The sequence below is a fragment of the Amblyraja radiata genome, chromosome 1 (assembly GCF_010909765.2).
Source record: "Amblyraja radiata isolate CabotCenter1 chromosome 1, sAmbRad1.1.pri, whole genome shotgun sequence".
NCBI classification, from domain to species: Eukaryota; Metazoa; Chordata; class Chondrichthyes; order Rajiformes; family Rajidae; genus Amblyraja; species Amblyraja radiata.
The window spans coordinates 62,306,216-62,328,176 of record NC_045956.1 but is presented as its reverse complement, the minus strand read 5'-3'; the positions used below and the strand labels follow the sequence as shown (position 1 = coordinate 62,328,176).

General features: G+C 44.7%; 1 protein-coding gene across 1 annotated transcript in view; it reads right to left on the bottom strand.

Annotated features, from left to right (window-relative positions):
* Positions 1-21,961, bottom strand: part of LOC116979043 (probable E3 ubiquitin-protein ligase HERC4) — an 84,968-nt gene that overhangs the window by 15,273 nt on the left and 47,734 nt on the right. Inside the window, exon 15 of the mRNA XM_033030494.1 lies at positions 9,392-9,558. Coding sequence (XP_032886385.1) covers positions 9,392-9,558 — 167 coding nt within the window. The remainder of the gene's footprint in view (positions 1-9,391; positions 9,559-21,961) is intronic.

The window sequence follows — 21,961 nt, the reverse complement described above, 5'->3', positions numbered from 1 at the left end:
ATAGGAAGAGTCTGCAAAAGGATATAGATAAGCTAGGTGAGTGGGCAACAACTTGGCAGATGAAATTTAATACTAATAAATGTGAAGTCGTTCACTTTGGGGAAAAAAAATGATAGGGCAAGTTATTTTCTAAATGAGGAGGAGCTGCGTTGTAATGCAACGCAAAGGGATCTAGGGGTATTAGTACATGAATCACTAAAAGTTAGTATGCAGGTGCAGCAAGCAATCAGGAAGGCCAATGGAGTTTTGGCCTTTATTGCTAGGGGGATTGAGTATAAAAACACGGAGGTCTTGCTGCAGCTGTACACAGTATTAGTGAGACCACATTTGGAATACTGTGTACAGTTCTGGGGTCCATACTTAAGAAAGGATGTACTAGCCCTGGAGGCAGTGCAGCGAAGGTTTACAAGATTAATTCCTGCAATGAGGGGATTGACATATGAGGAAAGGTTAAGTAGGCTGGAACTCTACTCTTTGGAGTTTAGAAGAATGAGAGGCGATCTCATTGAAACATATAAGATCGTGAGGGGCCTTGATCGGGTGGATGCACCGAGGATGTTCCCAATGATCGGGGAAACTAGAACTAGGGGACATAGTTGCAGAATAAGGGGGGGCTCTTTTAAAACTGAGATGAGGAAGAACTTCTTCACCCAGAGGGTGGTTAATTTATGGAATTCACTGCCCCAGGGAGCAGTGGAAGCAGAAACTTTAAATATATTTAAGACTAAAATAGATGGTTTTTTAGCTGCCAAGGGGATAAGGGGCTACGGGGAGAGGGCAGGGATATGGACCTAGGTATGGTTAGTATAGTAAGACCTGAGTGATCTCCTGGACAAGTGTCGATCGCCTGGATTGGGGTCGGAGAGGAATTTCCCGGATTTTTTTCCCGAATTGGACCTGGGTTTTTATCCGGTTTTTTGCCTCCCCCAGGAGATCACGAGGTTCTTGGGGTGGAGAGGGGTGATAGCGGTATAAAGGGGAGGGTAGTGTCTTGTGTTCTGTGTCTTGTGTCTACTGTTTGTGGGTAAGTGTGTCTGTTTAGTGTTCAGCCATGAGCGAATGGCGGTGCGGGCTCGACGGACCTGGTGGTCTACTCTCGCACCTACTTTCTATGTTTCTATGTTTCTATGTTTCCACTTGAACAGAGGAGCAGAACATACCCCTAGTACACTTAGGGTGCGGAAACCCTATGGGAAAACACTTACCATCAGGGAACTGCAAAACCTGAATGTTCCCAGTATCAACCTAAACTTGATAGGGCAGGGAATTGAAACGAAAGAATGTTCTAAGTCCTAACAGATGAAAACCTGGAACCTCCCAACCTCCAATATTAAAATTTGGAGGCATCTTATCTTAACAGGGAAAGATCTTCACATCGAGGGAACTCTGGGACACATTAAGGAACGTGTTAAGAACTACTTCCTGAGAAATGTGCTACCCTCATCAGACACCGGCACCTCAACGACCACGGAGGATGCCGAAATAGTAACTAACCTACTAATAGGAACCAGGGAGGTTGGTAGTGGATAACAGATCTATCTGTATGCATAGAATTATTCTACCGACACTTAAAATTCAGAAGTACAGGGGTATACCTTAGAATTCTTCATTCCATTACCCTCCAGTTCAGCATGTACCGAACTGAATGTTCATGCTTACAGGGAAAGAAACAACTAAAGCGCATACTGAACTACAGTGCCCATATATTATAGGACCTATGGAGGACATCCACACGAATCACAGGGATTCGTGTCCTAAATATCCTTCTCATAATTTAGAGGTGGTTACCACTTCATCTTAGATTGACTAATTTGAATACTTCGTACTTTATATTCATTACAAATGGGAACCTTTGGTGCAACTAAGGGATTGATCCTAGGGTACTACATGGCAAGCATGGTATTAAAATACGCTTGCTATATAGGACTCATTGAAGGTGCCCACAGATGTATTTAACACAACAGATCATCTGCGATCCACCGTTAACACACTTCACATGGCAGTAACTTTGCCGTAAGAAAGGGTACAGCCTTTATGGAGGCTTCCAGGGAACTAAACCAGCCATCAGACTGGTAGTAGAATAATTGGCATTAGGGGCTGCGTGACAGCCACATGATATCGGACCTTTACATAATCATAGTACAGAGCGCTACACGTGTCACTCAAGAAATTATGTGGGGGTCATTCTGACCGACTTATGAAACAACCAAACACAGTTATCTGTCTATGGAACCACATACTGATGGGCCTTGGATTGGGATGCTACTAATTCCATCTCCATCTGTGGGGGAGATGGAATGCTCAAGAGGCATCACTACTAACGTTGGGCATATATACCTGGGGAAGTGAGAGCTAGTCATGGCTTTAAGTCAAATTGTTTTGGGTTATATCACCAGTATGTTAATCTACAAATTGACAACACCACCGGGGTAGCATATGTCAACCATATGGGTAGAAACATATCGACACCATGTGACTATCTGGCCAACAATATTTGTGAATTGAATTGAATCCTTCTTGTCAATCAGACCTTTCGGGCTGAACGAGATGTTGTTGCCTGCAGCCATACATGTAATACTAGCAGCACACAATGGACACGGGCTGGCATCCAGCCGCGGTGAGTTCACCGGGTACCTCCACACTGATGCAGGCAATAGTCTTAGAGTCACTGTCTCTATTAATCTGGATTAATAGCGTATCCAGATAGAGATTGGATATCAGCTTCCAACTACCAGGAAAACTGAATTTAGTGGCAGACAACAGGTCACGCTAAGTCTAAAAACTCTGTATGGATGTTGGATAAAATATGTATTGCTGGAACAGCTGGTATGGAACACCAGATAACGACCTATTCACATCCATGGTCTTACCAGTTATCAAATTATGTTCTTGGGAGCCAGAACCTGGGGCAGTGGTTCAGATGTATCTTCGCTGATTGGGGGATCATTTATGCATCCCTCCATTTTGCCTCATCAGTCGGTTATTTAGGAAGAAACTATAGACTTCACGTCTCGAATTTGGATAATACCTGATTGCCCTACGCAACCAGAGGTACTGGTGATATCAACATGGGTCAGAACCATACATCACCATCCATCATAGACCTAACTTACTGGGTCTTCCCGCAACAAGGGGAGTTACCCGTCACTATTATATATTAACCTATTTATTTAGAGTTGGAAGCACCTCTTCTACACCTGGGACTGACGGACCGAATGCGGAATTATTTCAGCGGGTCACAGACAGTCCACCTAAACATCAGTACTTGGTATCATCTAGTAATGGGAAGTACTGTCACAACAATAATCATCACCCACAGATCTATGAACATCCCGTCTGTTCTGGAATTCCTGGCAAGCCTCCATTATGATGAGAGGCTCAGTCATAGTGCCATCAACTGCGCCAGAGGTGCTCTGTCAATATACCTGTTGAAGGTGTTCAAAAGGGAACTGCAGATGCTGGAATGAAGGTACAGAGCGGCATTCTGTTGGGACAAACCCTGGTAAACAAACTCATGAGGGGCATTTTAAAATTAGTCCCCAAGAACCAGGTACTCCCAAATATGGGATGTGAGCATTGTACTGACTATGTTAAGAAACTGGTCTCCAGCTACAGCTCTGTTCCTACGGGAACTGACTATGAAAACAGTCATGCTGATGGTCCTGGTCACGCCACAAGGGTCCAGTCACCACAGAAAACAAGGTTGGACAACATGATTAATTCATCTGGAATTTATGGTTTACATCAGTGTAATAGTCATACAGAACAGACAGCGGTCAGCAGGCCTAAAAAACAGAATTCAGGGTCTACCCTACAGATGGTCGTCTCTGTATTATAACACACTTACTATCATACTTGAAGTATACTAAGATCATCAGAGGGGAGGAATGTCACTTTAATCAGCTACTAACAGCCATTTAAAACAGTGACGGTCCAGACCATCTCTGGATGGCTAAAACAAGTCCTAAATAGGCTGGAGTGGGAACTAGCATTTCAAATCTCACTCCACCAGGGCTGCAGCTACATTAGCAGCTATTAAGTTGGACGTACCAATGGACCAAATCCTCAAGACAGCAGGATGGCCAACGGAGGAATTTTCCAACGACTTTATAACAAACCAGTCATTGAACCTGAAACATTTACAGAAACAAATTTAAGTTCTGTAATATAATAGACCCATAAATAGGGGCAATAATTGGTGTTCATAATTTTACTGTTGGATTTCAATATCGTATTGATGTCTAATGTTGTTAACTCTACTCTCCACAAAAATCAAGGCAGATGTGATGCATGGACTCGTTCCACGGCATGAAATCACAGAGCTTTAAAATCTTCACGTAGTCACTCACGTGACTCCGAAGTAAAATAGTAAGATTAAACGAGAACTTACCAGTTTGAAGTTTGATCCTTATTTTATGAGGAGGAACGTTGAGGGACTACGTGCCCTCCGCTCCCACCCTTGATCATAGTCTGAACTGGTATCTGTTGTCTAATCTTACTATGTTTAGTCATTATAGTTATCTGTGATTCCACACCGCTGCTTTGAAGAATGACACGCATGCGTCGTAAGCGGGTTCTTCACGTAGTCCCTCAACGTTCCTCCTCATAAAATAAGGATCAAACTTCAAACTGGTAAGTTCTCGTTTAATCTTACTATTTTATTAGCTATTTATGTTATGACATCGGATGGAAGCTGCATACGAAATCTCGTTGCGCTTATGTAGCAATGTTACAAAATCTTGCGATTTTAATAATCGTCTTTAATTTATCCCATCAGATAAAGCATAAAAAGAATAATTTGACACCTAATTCACTTTCATATCTTCAGTATTAAAAAGGTTATGGCCATTTTCATACTCGGAAATTGGCATCTTGTTCCCTATTGTTTTTTCATTGACTTAACACAAAAGCTGTGATAGAGAACATTTAAAAGCCCATAACTTTCTTAAAATTTAAGAGAACTGAAAGAAATGTTCAGTTATTATAGATTGAAGCATTCTGAAACAAATATGAAACAATCTTACTTAGATGAAATTAAAGCATATAGTTAGTTAGTTACCTAATTGTAGCTAATGACAAAATTAAATTACTAGATCTAAACATCTATCCATTTCTTAAGAATAGATTAACATTTTTAAATAGCCTAAGTGTCCAAATAACATTCACACAAGAATTCATAATATAACATAATTTTTAAATCTCATTGTCATGGGTTTATAGGCCAAATGGAAGGAACCTGTATTAATTTTAATGTTTAATACCTGTAAATTAATGGCCATTTAAATCAGCTTGCGAGTGGGATTTTCTGGAATGGGACCATTTGGAACGTTGAGGTTGCTGTGAGTTAGTCCCCCATATCGGCAGCAAATACACTGCCGGTTTGTTCGGGGACTAATTCGCCGTTTCGCAACTTAAAATGTGAATTAAATACATCTTAAGAAACACTTTTATACATAAAAACAAACTACTTTCTTTTACCTGTCCCCTACATAAAATCCGGCCTCGTTGTCGGCGTTGACGGTTTCAGAAGCTGATTTTAAAATCACTCCAGCGATTAACTTATGGGGCAAATTAAAAAAAAACCCACACAGAACGGCCTTCGGAACGATTCTTTAGCAACATCTTGCACTCCAACAAAATATAATTCAGGACCAGGTCGGAAAAAAAACGTGTTTTAACCCCGCCCCCCCCCCCTCAAACACGCCAAAATCGCGCACACGGCCAGTGGCAGAATTGCAGCGCCGCTGAAGGCAAGTATTGTAACATACCTAGCTTATGTGCAATGACAATAAAAAATATTATTATTATTATTATTATTATTATTATTATTATTATTATAAGAGTAACCATCAGCAGTGGGTTTTACTTGCCCAAGGGGGGAAGTGTCTCAGTCAAAGATTGTGATCACAACTCCAAAGTTAAGTCAGTACAGCAGGACATTTCTACACCAAAAAATATACCAACTGAGGAAGTACAGATGTGAGGTAGATTGATGCTGTGAGGCTGCTAAACAGTCACTCTGTACTCAGTCACCTGATTCTGCGGCTTGGCACGGACACTTTAATAACTGGCACTGGCCACTTTAATAACTGGCACTGGCCACTCAAATCAGCTGCCCCGGACATTTTTATGATTGGTTTTACTGTATTTTAACGTTGTTGTTTTACCTGCTTTTAACTATTTATACTGTTCCATCAGGGACTGGATTGTTTTTAGTGTTATTATGTGTGAAATGTTTTAAATTTCATGTGCGATGCTCCGGTATTCCCTGGGAAACGTCTTTTCATTTTGCACTGTACAACTGTTGCTTGCAAGATGACAATAAAGGTTGATTGATTGACAGATTGATTGATTAATTACAGGATTTGTGGTTTACTTTTACATTGTACAAGAGTCGCGACTTCTCGGTTCCGCTTGCAACAAGATACAAAGGTAAGCGTACTTAATAATTAATAATTTTATAGTGTTAATAATTATTAACAATCCAGTGTTAATAATTTGACACTGGATTGCGACTGTTTGGGTCTTGGCTTAATTGGGTACACAGATAAGGAAGTAAATGTGTTTAATAGCAGATACTAGTTGGTGGCATCTGTGTGCTGTATGTGTCAAGGTAAGGACAATGAATATATTGACAATTGATACCAAAGATCGCTATAAGATCTTTGATTGATACTAGCTGGCGTCCTCTGAACTTTGCACGCAGTGGAATTCAAAGGTAGCGATAACAAATGTGTTAATGGCGTCTGTGTGTATTGGAGGAGAAATAACAGTGAGTATGTTAAATAGTCGATAATAGCTATCGTCTCCTGAAACCGCATGGAGCGGAGTTCAAAGGTAGTGAAAATGAATATGTTAAATAACAGATACCAACTGGCAGCTTCTTTTAATGTGTTCACGGCTTTTGGGACTTCCACACATCATAGATGAGGCCCTCACTAAGGTCTCCCCAGTATCCCACAGGTCCGCTCTTGCTCCCCCTCCCTCCAGATGCAACAGCCCCCCTCGTCCTCATCTTTCACCCCATCAGCCGTCACATACAGCACAAAATCCTCCAACATTTTCGCCACCTCCAACAGGATCCCACCACCAGCCACATCTTCCCATCTCCACCCCTTTCCGCTTTCTGTAGAGACCGTTCCCTCCGCAATTCCTTGGTTAACTCATCATTTCCAACCCAAACCACCTCCTCCCCAGGTACGTTCCCCTGCAACCGCAGGAGATGCAACACCTGTCCCTTTACCTCCCCCCTCGACTCCATCCAAGGACCCAAACAGACATTTCAGGTGAAGCAGAGGTTCACTTGCTCCTCCTCCAACCTCATCCACTGTGTCAGCTGTTCCAGGTGTGGACTTCCATATTTCAGTGAGACCAAGTGCAGGCTCGGCAATCGTTTCATTGAACATCTCCGCTCAGTCCGCCTAGGCCTACGTTATCTCCCAGTTGCTAAACACTTTAACTCCCCCTCCCATTCCCACATTGACCTTTCTGTCCTGGGCCTCCTCCATTGTCAGAGTGAGGCCCAGCGCTAATTGGAATTACAGCACCTCATATTTTACTTGGGCAGCTTACAACTCAGTGGTATGAATATTAGAAACATAGAAACATAGAAAATAGGTGCAGGAGTAGGCCATTCGGCCCTTCGAGCCTACTCCGCCATTCAATATAATCATGGCTGATCATCCAACTCAGTATCCTGTACCTGCCTTCTCTCCATATCCCCTGATCCCTTTAGCCACAAGGGCCACATCTAACTCCCTCTTAAATATAGCCAATGAACTGGCCTCAACTACCTTCTGCGGCAGAGAATTCCAGAGATTCACCACTCTCTGTGTGAAAAAAGTTTTCCTCATCTCGGTCCTAAAGGATTTCCCCCTTATCCTTAAACTGTGACCCCTTGTTCTGGACTTCCCCAACATCGGGAACAATCTTCCGGCATCTAGCCTGTCCAACCCCTTAAGAATTTTGTAAGTTTCTATAAGATCCCCCCTCAATCTTCTAAATTCTAGCGAGTACAAACCGAGTCTATCCAGTCTTTCTTCATATGAAAGTCCTGACATCCCAGGAATCAGTCTGGTGAACCTTATCTGTACTCCCTCTATGGCAAGAATGTCTTTCCTCAGATTAGGAGACCAAAACTGTACGCAATACTCCAGGTGTGGTCTCACCAATACCCTGTACAACTGCAGTAGAACCTCCCTGCTCCTATACTCAACTCCTTTTGCTATGAATGCTAACATACCATTCGCCTTCTTCACTGCCTCCTGCACCTGCATGCCTACTTTTAATGACTGGTGTACCATGACACCCAGGTCTCGTTGCATCTCCCCCTTTCCTAATCGGCCACCATTCTAATCATAGAGAATATTGATTTCTCTAACTTCAAGTAACTCTTGCATCCCCACCTCTTACTCCTCCACCTTCTCTTTCCCTTGCCACCCACCTGTGACACACATTTCTCCCACCTCCAGTCACCCTGTTCCTTTCTCCTCCTCCAATCCCCGAGTCCCCCATCTCCCTTTTGTCCCCCATCTTTTCCCTCCCTATCCCCTTTCACCCAATTCCTCCGTCCGGCTTTTCATTTCACTCCTCCTCTCCTCTCCTTATCTGACATCTTCTTGTCTCCTTGTCACCTGTAGCCTTTGTCGCTTACTCCACCCATCTGCTAATCAAATCACCCCCCTCATCTGTATCCAAGCTTTGTCCTTTCCCCACCACTTTTCCCGCCTACTCCAATCAGCCTGAAGAAGGGTCCCGACCCGAAACATCATCTGGCCTTTAATTCCCTTCACAGATGCTGCCTGAATAACTGAGTTCCTCCAGCACTTGGTGTTTTGGTAAAGATTCCAGCATCTGTTTCCAGTTTCTTGTGTCTCCGTTCTGATGACTACGTTGGATTGATCAAATGAGACCAATGAAGGTTAATAGCCCAGCTCCATGGCTCTCAACCAGAGTTAACGAAGCATCTGAGACTGAGTTTAGAAGGATGAGAGGAAGACATCATTAAAACTTACCGAATAGTGAAAGGCCTGGATAGAGTGGATGTGATAAGGATGTTCCCACTAGTGGGAACATATAGGACCAGAGGCCTTAGCCTCAGAATAAAAAGACAGACCTTAAGAAAGGATGTGGAATTTCTTTAGTCAGAGGTTGGTGAATATGTGGAATTCATTGCCACGGACAGCTGTGGAGGCCAAGTCATTGGATATTTTTAAGGTAGAGATTGATAAGTTCTTGATTAGTAAGAGTGTCAGGGGTTATGGGGAGGAAGCAGAAGAATGGGGTTGAGATGGAAAGATAGATCAGCCATTATTGAATGGCTGAGTAGACTTGATGGGACGAATGACCTAATTCTCCTCCTCTGACTTATGAACTTATGAGCATCACTTACCGGCCGACTGTTGGGGAGAGTTCCTTCTGGTCATCGAGAGTAGGTTGCTCATTTAGCAGCTTCTTGTAGAGGGCCAATGGGAAGTGGAAGTCCACCACATAACCATTGTACAGGGCCAGCCAGCAGATAATGCCCAGCAGGCGAAATACATCATTGATTTCTGGCTCCTGTGTGTTTAAATGTGAACAATGTAACCCATTCATCAGCACTCTTTACTTGTCTTGGTGTCACTGATCATAGTCATACGATACGATACAATAGAACTTTATTTATCCCAGGAGGGAAATTAATTTGGCAACAGTCATAAAAAACACACAATACATGAAACATGAAATTAAAGTGATGTGTGGTAAGGCTTTGGGGATGTGCAAAGATTGGGGAGGTGGGGGGGGGGGGGGGGGGGGGGGGGTCAGTCTCAGTCCCGGTCTACGCCATGACAGAAGGGGGAGGAGATGTACAGTTTGATAGCCACAGGGAAGAAGGATCTCCTGTGGCCTTCTGTTCTGCATCTTGGTGGATCCAGTCTGTTGCTGAAGGTGCTCCTCAGATTGACCAGTGTGTCATGGAGGGGGTGATCTGTATTGTCCAGGGTGCTCTGCAGTTTGAGGAACATCCTCCCCTCCAAGACCATCTCCCATGAATCCAACTCCAACCCCTGGACGGAGCCAGCCTTCCTGATGAGTTTGTTGATCCTATTGACGTCCACAGCCTTCGCCCTGGCTACCACCGATTGGTAGAACATCTGCAGCATCTCATTGCAGACGGAGCCTTCTCTAAAAGTACAGGTGGCTCTGTCCCTTGTACAGGGCTTCAGCATTCCTGGACCAGACCAGTTTACTGTCCAGGTACACTCCCAGGTATTTGTACTCCCTGGTAAACTGCACATCCACACCATTGATGGAGTGTGGAAACAGGCCCTTCGGCCCAACTTGCCCACACTGGCCAACATGGTCAACACTGGTCCCACCTGCCTGCATGTGGCCCCTGTCCCTCTAAACCTGTCCTATCCACATACCTGTCTAAATGTATCTTTAACGTTGCGATAGTACCTGCCTCAACTACCTTCACCATACACCCACCACCCATTGTGTGAAAAAAGCTATCCCTCAGATTTATTTTAAATCATTCCTCTCCTCACCTTAAAAGTATGTCCTCTGACCCTCGATTCCTCTACTTTGGGCAAGAGACTGTGTGTCTACCCAATCTATTGGACAGGTTGGGAGAGTGGCCTGAAAAGTAGCAGATGGAATACAGCATAGCAAAGTGTAGAGTCATGCAGTAGGAATAAAGACAGACTATTTTCCAAATAGGCAAGGAATTTAAAAATTGGAGGTGCAAAGGGACCTGAGAGTGCTGGTGCAGGATTCCCAAAAAGTTAATTTGCAAGTCGAATCAGTAGTGATGTAGGCAAATACAATGCTAACATTTATTTCAGAATAGTAAGATTAAACGAGAACTTACCAGTTTGAAGTTTGGTTTTTATTTTATGAGGAGTTACGATGAGGGATTACGTGAAGACCCCGCCAGCACGGGTGCGCAACATTCTTCAAAGCAGCGCTGTGGAATCACAGTAATAGTAATTGAAATAAACATAGTAAGATAGGAAGAACTAATATACCAGTTGACCTTTATAATAGAGGGCGGGAGCGGAGGGCACGTAATCCCTCATCGTAACTCCTCATAAAATAAAGATCAAACTTCAAACTGGTAAATTCTCGTTTAATCTTACTATTTTACTTCGGAGTCACGTGAGTGACTATGTGAAGATTTTAAAGCTCTGTGATTTCAAGCCGTGGAACAGTCCATGCTTCACTCACTGCCGAAGTCATTCAAGGGAGGAAGTATGTTATTGTATTCAGACATGTATCCAATTCAGACAATAACAATTTATTTTAACAAAATAATCCTCCCTAGGGCTAAATATATTACAGAATTCAAACTTGATTCTGCAACACCGCAGGTTTGGTTATTGGCTTATTATAAAGAATTGGAAGGTCTTTCTCTAGACCATCCTGCTGTTGCCAGGATATGGTCCATAGGCACTTCCTTGTCTCTAGCTGCCGGTGTTGCTGTTGCCCTTGTGGATAGAAACTTAAGATGTCAGTATCCACCCCAGCAGTTCCCAAACCTGTTTGAGCCATCTAGCGATGGTTAGTGCTGATACCCGGCCATTAGGTTGTTTATGGTTGCCCATAGTGCCAATTTACTTCCTCTTAAGTTTTAGTAATCTTAAGGTATAATAGAAGGTGTGTCATTACACATAGTCGGGTGTCAGATGGGTATACCTGGAATTCCAAATTTTGTCCTGATGTTCCTGGTCTATCTTGTTTAACAAGCTCTAATATGTGAAGTTATCTTTTCTGGAAATGCCATCATTTATCCCAGTCTCAGTTTATGTAGAAACTGGACCCCTAGAGCTGAGACCAGTACCATCAGCATACTGTTTTTAAATGTCAGTTTCCCCCCCCCCCCCCCCAGGGACAGGGACATTGCTGGTGCCCCTAGCAATGTTAGTACAACACTGACGTCCCAGATCTGGGAGTACCTCACTCTAGGAGGGTTAGTGTTATAAATAATCCTCATAAGTTTGGCAACTAGAGGGTGAGATCCCATGGAGGGTTGTCGTGGCGCCTGCCATCAGCAAGCTGACAGGGCACTCCTGCATAATTATAGTACTGCAGCTCAGTCCTTCATTGACATGAAGGCTGGATAGGAATTCCCAGGACGTTGGTGGTTGTCGCTGTATTATACGCTACACCAGTCCTTGTTGATTCTTGATAGGCCGACATGATCAAGCTCATGGTCCTGTCCGCCAGCCCGGATCTAGCATGGTGGACTATGGTTCAGAGACTATGTCCGAGACCACAGGGATCCATGGCTGTGTAGGCCAATCAGGTACTTTCAAGACACCTGATGCTGAGTCCATATGTGTTTTTACTTAGGATCCGACTGATGAGGCAGGAGGGAAAACATTGTAAACAATTATTCCCCATTCAGTGAGTAACGTCCATTGCTGCTGCCCCAAGTGTGGTTCCCAAGCGGCATATGTTGGTAACTGGTGATTGGGTCTAGATGCAAATGGATCGATATCTGGTGTCCCTCTTTTAGTAATATCAGCAACTTTTTTTGTGGTCCAACAGCCATTCGGTGCTGTCATTGAATTTTCATGACCTGGTGTGTGCCACTGTATTGAGCTTACCTGGTAGGTACGTTTGCTGATAGCCAAATATGTATGTTAACACACCATAGCCAAATATATTGGCCAGATTGACACATGATATCGATCTTTTCTCCCATATGATTAATATATGCCGCCACTGTGATATTATCAATTTGTAGGCGGACATGCAGATGGTGCATTGTGAGCAGTAGTCTTTTAACCCATAAAACGCACCCAACACCAGTGTTTTTAGTAATGATGATTACTAATAATGATGGGCTGGAACTATGCCAAGTATTCCCTTTCATCATTATAACTCCAAATTGCTTAGGCTGGTAACTGCATAGGTCGATCAAAGTGACCTGCAAGGTGTTTTTGCTCTTGCACTTTTACCCTTTTTGAGCTTTAATGATGCAAGGCCCAACCTGAGTAGCTGGAAATGCTGCTCCTAGTTTTCCAATTACCCTTGTCTCCTGTCTAATAGATGGTTTATTTTGTAATAATTAATTTTGTTGTAGGCTTCCACCAAGTCTGCTTTACTCTTTGGCAATGTTACAGACATATGGATTACGTTAATTGTAAATCCCAGAAAGTCCAGTTGTGGATGCCGTCAACTTAGATTTATCTGGATGGAGATGACCCCAGAGTTTCACCCAATGTTTGGTAGCTAAAACTGCTGATTTAGCTAGATCCAGGGTGTTTTCCCCACAATTGATATATCATCAAGATATGCCATGACAATATGTTTTTGTTTCTAATATTGCCAAGGCCAGTTTTAATATCTTGGTGAATAGTCTTGGGGCTGAAGTTAACTCATTAGGCAACGCTATACTCTGCCATAGTTGCCCCATCCAGTTAAATTTTAGGTATCGACAATGATCCCTCCATGTCTCCGAAAACAACAATGTCAATCCTGCTGTCATCTCTGTACCATCGTCTGGGCGAGCAACCAATGATATGCCCGCTGTCAGAAGTTTAAAAACTTCTGTAGTTTGACCTCCTGGGTTTTTGTGCCAGTCCCACTGTACCTCCAGATGGCATTGTTTGCCGCTGGCATTTTTAACGAAGTAAAGTTCACAGGAGGCCAATACTTCACCGTAATTTCGTTGCCTGTTCCTGCAGAGGATGGAAGTTCAGGTAGTCAATGCTGGCCGCCAGCTTGGTCTGTAATGGTACTTTTCGTTGATCCGTAATTTTGGTGATCACTCCCAGTAGCTCCTTAGGATTCTGCACCCCTGCACACTGCCGTTTTCTTCAGCCAAGTCCCCTTCTTCAGGACCAGCCCAGCCCTGGTCCACAACGCTCTCCTCTGTCGAGGGAGATGCATTGTTTTACAGCCCTCGATAAGGTGCTGTTGTGGGAGTGAGAAGAGTCCCATAGTGAGCTTGCTCCATCTCCCGGAGCAAGTCACGGGCGGACCTCTGCTGCACTCGGGCAGCGTGCCCCTTCGGCCGGACTCAGATGAGTATGACAGAAAGTCCCCGGAGCAAGTCACGGGCGGACCTCTGCTGCACTCGGGCAGCGTGCCCCTTCGGCCGGACTCAGATGAGTATGACAGAGACCCAGGACCGTTGGAGACAGTGGTGGAGGGTCAGGGCGGTGAGGGCTTGAATCGGGCACGGGGCTTGTTCTCACAGAGACCCAGGACCGTTGGAGACAGTGGAGGAGGGTCAGGGCGGTGAGGGCTTGAATCGGGCACGGGGCTTGTTCTCACAGAGACCCAGGACCGTTGGAGACAGTGGAGGAGGGTCAGGGCGGTGAGGGCTTGAATCGGGCACGGGGCTTGTTCTCACAGAGACCCAGGACCGTTGGAGACAGTGGAGGAGGGTCAGGGCTTACCAAATCCCGTAACGTTCCACACTCCATAGGGAGGGTTTCTGGGGAAGCCGCTGATTGGTGGGAGCAGACTAGAGGAAGCAGCTGATTGGGTGCAACCTCAGGTTAGCATTTCTGCTTTCTGGTTAAAGGTACAGTGATTTAGTAAAGGTACAGTGTGCTAAGGGTACAGTGGGCTAAAGGTACAGTGGGCTAAAGGTACAGTGGGCTAAAGGTACAGTGGGCTAAAGGTACAGTGCTTTTTGTTTATATAGTGAAGGTACAGTTTAAAGGGCAAGAGGGAGCAGTTGTTGTGAGTCAGATACCTGCTGATTTCTCCCAGCAGTTTCTATTGTATTGTACTGGTATCGGATCCAGGGTAAGACGAGAGAATGACAGTCAGAGCAGTGTACTGTTCTGGATGTCAGATGTGGGAGGTCATGGTGTCGGATGTCCCTCCAGACGTCCACATCTGCACCAGGTGCAGAGAGATGGGGCTCCTAAGGGACCGTATTAGGTTCCTGGAGCAGCAGCTCGATAACCTCTGTCTTGTCAGGGGGAGTGACGAGGTCATAGAGGGGAGTTATAGGGAGGTGGTCACTCCAAAACCTCGGGAGGGAGACATGTGGGTCACGCTAAGGAAGGGAAAGGGGCAGAGGCAGGAACGAGGGAGTACTCCAATGTCGGTACACCTTGCAAATAAATACTCTTGTTTGAGTACGGATGAGGATGACAGCCTGCCCGGGAGTAGCAACAGCGGACGGGCCTCCAGCACAGAGACCGGCCCTGTTGCTCCGAAAGGTAGGGAAAAAAAGAAGAGGGCAATAGTAATTGGGGACTCTATTGTTAGGGGGTCGGATAGGCGTTTCTGTGGCCGCAGTCGGGAGACCAGGATGGTGGTCTGCCTCCCTGGTGCCAAGGTCTCGGACGTGTCTCAACGCATCCAAGATATCCTGAAATCAGAGAGAGAGGAGCCTGAGGTCGTGGTACATATTGGTACAAATGACATAGGTAAAAAGAGTGAAGGGGTCTTGAAGGGAGGATTTAGGGTGTTGGGACGAGAGTTAAGGAAAAGGACCAAAAAGGTAACAATCTCAGGATTACTGCCTGTACCACGCGACAGTGAGAGTAAGAATAGAGCGAGGTGGAGGATAAATGCGTGGCTGAAAGACTGGTGCAGAGGGCAGGGATTCAAGTTTCTGGATCATTGGGACTTCTTTTGGGGAAGGTGGGACCTGTACAGAGAGGATGGGTTGCACTTGAACCCGAGGGGGACCAACATCCTGGCGGGGAAATTTGCAAAGGTCACTGGGGGGACTTTAAACTAGAATGGTTGGGGCGAGGGACTCAAATAGAGAAAGCTAGTGGATCGAATGGGAGGCAGGAAGCAGAAAAGGGAAGCACTCGGACACAAGAGGAGAAGGAAAAAAAAGGAAATAAACAGAGAAGAAGAGACGGGGGGTTTCTTAAATATGCATATTTTAATGCTAGGAGCATTGTAGGAAAGGTGGATGAGCTTAGAGTCTGGATAGACACCTGGAAGTATGATGTTGTGGCGATCAGTGAAACGTGGTTGCAGGAGGGCTGTGATTGGAAACTAAATATTCCAGGGTTTCATTGCTTCAGGTGTGATAGAATTGGAGGGGCAAGAGGTGGTGGTGTTGCATTGCTAGTCAGGGAAGATATTACAGCAGTGCTTTGGAAGGATAGATTGGAGGGCTCATCTAGGGAGGCTAGGGAAGCGGAAAATCAAAATGTGACAGGAGGATCCAGAATGTGTGAAGATAAAGCTCTAGATGTAAAAGGGGCAAAAACGGAAAGGAAGGGTAGTAAAAATCATCTGAAAGTGCTTTATCTAAATGCGCGGAGTATTCAAAATAAGATAAATGAATTAACGGTGCAATTAAGTATATATAGTTATGATATCGTGGCCATTACGGAGACATGGCTGCAAGGGGATCAGGACTGGGAGTTAAATATAGAGGGGTACTCGACAATTAGAAAAGATAGACAGGAAAGAAAGGGAGGAGGGGTGGCCCTTTTAATAAGGGAGGGAATAACGGCAATGGAGAGGAAGGATATTGCGTTGAAGGATCAGGATAGTGAAACAGCTTGGGTACAGATAGAGAATAACAAAGGGAAAAAAACACTAGTGGGTGTAATTTATAGACCTCCAAATAGCTGTGACGCTGTTAGTCAGAACATAAATCTGCAAATAGTTGACGCATGTAAAAAGGGAACTGCTGTAATCATGGGGGACTTCAATTTTCATATTAATTGGGCAAACCAAACTGGGCAGGGTAGACTAGAGGAAGAGTTTATAGAATGTATTAGAGACGGGTTCCTAGAACAGTATGTCACGGAACCGACAAGGGGGGAGGCAATCTTAGATCTGGTCCTGTGTAATGAAGCAGGATTAATTAAAAATGTCATAGTTAGGGACTCGTTGGGAACAAGTGACCACAATATGGTCGAATTCCATATTCAAATAGAAGGGGAGCAGGTTGAAACTCAGGCTAGGGTGCTTAGTCTAAATAAGGGGGATTATGAAGGTATGAGGACTGAGCTGATCAAAGTTGACTGGGATAGCAGACTCAAGAATAAGACGGTACATGAGCAGTGGTGTACGTTTAAAGGTCTACTGTATAACCTTCAAGATAAATTTATTCCTATGAAGAAAAAAAGGGGTAAGGGTAAGAACAGTCAGCCATGGCTCAGTAAAGCTATAAAGGATAGTATTCGGCTGAAGGCAAGTGCATATAAGGTAGCCAGAGGTAGTGGGAGGGTAGAGGATTGGGAAGCATTTAAAGGTCAGCAAAAAGTAACTAAGAGATTAATTAAGACGGGGAAAATAGGCTATGAAAGGAATTTAGCGAACAACATAAAAACTAATAGTAAGAGTTTTTATAGCTATATAAGAAGAAAAAGGGTGGTTAAGGTGAACGTTGGTCCATTGGAGGGTGAGACTGGAGAGTTGTTGGTGGGGAACATGGAAATGGCAAAGGCATTAAACGAGTATTTTGTATCAGTCTTCACCATAGAAGACACAAAAAATATTCCAACGCTGGATAAACAGGAGGCGGTAGGAATGGAGGAGCTAAATACTATTAAGATCACCAAGGAGGTGGTATTAGGGAAATTAATGAGACTGAAGGAGGATAAATCCCCTGGGCCTGATGGATTACATCCAAGGGTCTTGAGGGAGATAGCAGTGGGGATTGTGGATGCATTGGTGATAATTTTCCAAAACTCCCTGGAGGCAGGAACGGTCCCAGTGGATTGGAAAATGGCCAATGTAACACCTATATTTAAAAAAGGAAGTAAACAGAAGGCGGGTAACTATAGACCGGTTAGTCTAACATCGGTGGTGGGTAAAATGTTGGAGACAATTATTAAAGAATCACTAACGGGCCACTTGGATAAACATGACTTCATCAGACAGAACCAGCATGGTTTTGTGAAGGGGAAATCGTGTTTAACGAATCTGCTCGAATTCTTTGAGGTGGATAAAGGGGAACCGGTGGATGTGGTATACTTGGACTTCCAAAAGGCTTTTGACAAGGTGCCACATAAGAGACTATTGCTAAAAATAAAAAATTGTGGGATTGGGGGTAATATATTAGCATGGGTAGAGGATTGGCTAACGAATAGGAAGCAGAGAGTGGGGATAAATGGTTCATACTCGGGATGGCAACCGGTAACTAGCGGGGTTCCGCAAGGGTCGGTGCTGGGACCCCAGTTGTTCACAATTTATATAAATGATTTGGAGGAGGGAACCAAGTGTAATATATCAAAATTTGCGGACGATACGAAAATGGGAGGGAAAGTAGGGGATGAGGAGGATAGGAAGAGTCTGCAAAAGGATATAGATAAGCTAGGTGAGTGGGCAACAACTTGGCAGATGAAATTTAATACTAATAAATGTGAAGTCATTCACTTTGGGGAAAAAAATGATAGGGCAAGTTATTTTCTAAATGAGGAGGAGCTGCGTTGTAATGCAACGCAAAGGGATCTAGGGGTATTAGTACATGAATCACTAAAAGTCAGTATGCAGGTGCAGCAAGCAATCAGGAAGGCCAATGGAGTTTTGGCCTTTATTGCTAGGGGGATTGAGTATAAAAACACGGAGGTCTTGCTGCAGCTGTACACGGTATTAGTGAGACCACATTTGGAATACTGTGTACAGTTCTGGGGTCCATACTTAAGAAAGGATGTACTAGCCCTGGAGGCAGTGCAGCGAAGGTTTACAAGATTAATTCCTGCAATGAGGGGATTGACATATGAGGAAAGGTTAAGTAAGCTGGGACTCTACTCTTTGGAGTTTAGAAGAATGAGAGGCGATCTCATTGAAACGTATAAGATCGTGAGGGGCCTTGATCGGGTGGATGCACCGAGGATGTTCCCAATGATCGGGGAGGCTAGAACTAGGGGACATAGTTGCAGAGTGAGGGGGGGCTCTTTTAAAACTGAGATGAGGAAGAACTTCTTCACCCAGAGGGTGGTTAGTTTGTGGAATTCACTGCCCCAGGGAGCAGTGGAAGCAGAAACGTTAAATATATTTAAGTCAAAAATAGATGGTTTTTTAGCTGCCAAGGGGATAAGGGGCTACGGGGAGAGGGCAGGGATATGGACCTAGGTATGGTTAGTATAGTAGACCTGAGTGATCTCCTGGACAAGTGTCGATCGCCTGGATTGGGGTCGGAGAGGAATTTCCCGGATTTTTTTCCCGAATTGGACCTGGGTTTTTATCCGTTTTTTTGCCTCCCCCAGGAGATCACGCGGTTCTTGGGGTGGAGAGGGGTGATAGCGGTATAAAGGGGAGGGTAGTGTCTTGTGTTCTGTGTCTTGTGTCTACTGTTTGTGGGTAAGTGTGTCTGTTTAGTGTTCAGCCATGAGTGAATGGCGGTGCGGGCTCGACGGACCTGGTGGTCTACTCTCGCACCTACTTTCTATGATTCTATGATTCTATGATCGGCCGGGCTGAATCTTGCTGGGCTTTGCCTGCTGTGCTGCTTTGAGCTGTACGACTCATGGCGCTGGATTCAGCTTGGCAGAGTTGGAGTCGGTAAGTGGACCTTAGTAACCACTCCAACGGTCACTTCCACTGCCCTTGGGCAGTGCGTCCTCCTGGCCAGACTCCCTGAGTCTATCGGCCGGACTGACTCCTGTTCTGCCTGCCTGCAGCCCGCTGTGCTGTTTCCAGGTTCGCGGTGCTGGGCTCAGCCTGCGCCGGTCGTACCCGGCTGTCGGCTGCCGGAACCTTCCTAGTTCCTCACAGCCTGCGGTCCTGGAGCCGCTGGTCACCCATGGCTGTCAGTACCTTCCTGGTTCCCCGCAGCCTGCGGTCCTGGAGCCGCTGGTCACCCATGGCTGTCGGTACCTTCCTGGTTCCCCGCAGCCTGCGGTCCTGGAGACCGTTTTTTCTTCCCCTTGTCCAACGTGCTGTAACATAAAGCACAGCAAGGGGAAGAATACAACTTCAATATAATTTTTCTTACCTTGTAGGTCCGTTTCAATTTTGCCGCGGGAGCGCTCCACCCCCGCCCGTCGCTGTTGCACTGCGTGAGACGCTATGTCGCGCATGCATGCTGGCGGTGTCTTCACGTAGTCACTCACGTGACTCCGAAGTAAAATTAAATTTATTCTTAGAATACAAAGATGGGGATATAATGCTGAGGCTTTATAAGGCACTTGTCAGATTGCATCTGTGGTATTGTGAGCAGTTTTGTGCCACATATCTGAGGATGGATGTGCCGGCATTGGAGTGGGTCCAAAGGAGGTTTACGAGAAGGATCCCAGAATGATTGTGTTAACATATGATGAGTGTTTGCACTGGGTCTCTACTCACTGGAGTTTAGAAGAATGATAATTGAAACTGCCCGAATAGCGAAAGACCTGGATAGAGTGAATGTAGAGAGGCTGATTCCACTAGTGGGAGTGTCTAGGACCAGAGGCCATAGCCTCAGAATAAAAGGATGTACCTTTAGAAAGGTGATGAGGAGGAGTTTCTTTGGTCAGTGGGTGGTGAATCTGTGGAATTCATTGCCACATACAGCTATGGATGCCAAGCTAATAAGTATTCTTAAGGTGGAGATTGACAGATTCTGAATAGTACGGGTGTCCGGGGTTTCCTTTATCCTGTATCTATATAAGGACAGCTAGATTGCAACAAAAAAGCTTTTCGTTGTATGTCAGTACACGTGACAATAAGCTAAGCTAAATTAAAAGAAACTAAACTGAACTATCAGAATACATCACAGCTTGGCTGGGCAACTGGGCACTTGAAACTAGCGAGTTCACATCTGGAACTGGCGAGTGGGATTAGAACATAGAACACTACAGCACAAGGACAGGCCTTTCAGCCCACAATGTCTGTGCCAAACATTATCTCCCTCCACAGAGTCACACAGCGAGGAAACAGACCCTTCAGCACTACTTGCCCACAGCAACCAACATGTCCCATCTACACTAGTCCCACCTGCCAGTGTTTGTCCCAAATCCCTCTAAACTGTCCTATTCATGTACCTGTCTAAATGTTTCTTAAACGTTGCGATAGTGCTTGCCTCAACTACCTCTTCCGTCAGCTCGACATACACCCACCACCCTTTGTGTGAAAAAGCTACCCCTCAGATTCCTATTAAATCTAACCTCCCTCACCTTAAACTGATGTCATCTGGTTCTCAGTCCCCCTACTCTGGGTAAGAGTCTCAGTGCGCCTACTCAATCTATTCATGATTTTATACACCTCTGTTAGATAATAACCCATTCTCCATTCTCTGCATATCCATCCAAAGGTCTTTTAAATGCCACTAATGTATCTGCTTCATTTACCACCTCTGCAGCACGTTCCATGCTCTCACCACCCTGTGTGCATTAAAATAGTAAGATTAAACGAGAACTTACCAGTTTGAAGTTTGATCTTTATTTTATGAGGAGTTATGGTGAGCGATTACGTGAAGAAGCCCCGCCAGTCCGCATGCGTATCCATCTTTAAAGCAGCGGTATGAAATCACAGATAACAGCAGTCGAAGTAACTTAGTAAGACTTAGAGAAGACTAGAACTACCAGATGATCTTTGCGATTATGAGGGCCGGGACCTCATAAAATAAAGATCAAACTTCAAACTGGTAAGTTCTCGTTTAATCTTACTATTTTACTTCGGAGTCACGTGAGTGATTCTGTGAAGATTTCAAAGCTCTGTGATTTCATGCCGTGAGAAATGAGTCTCCACAACCATGGCTGCTTCATTGTCAGATGAGGGAAACATTCATAATGAATAGATAATAGTAACTCCTCTCATTCGGGAGTAACGGGTCTGGCCATGGGTTATTATGAATTTTTCATAACCCTTGCTGCTGATAATGTAGTAGCCCTGGTGCAGTGAGACTCGAAAATATATCAGTATCTACTCCTGTATGAGCCAAGCCCAGTTTCAATCACCTGGGGATGGTGCAACCCAATACCCTTTTAAAAGATTTTTGTAATTATCAACATTGCTAGTTCCGAGCCTCTAAGCTCTTTGTGAACTTGACGTATTGTTATATATGTGTGACCATAACCGAAGGTTCATGAGGTATGTCATGAAACTAGTTTGA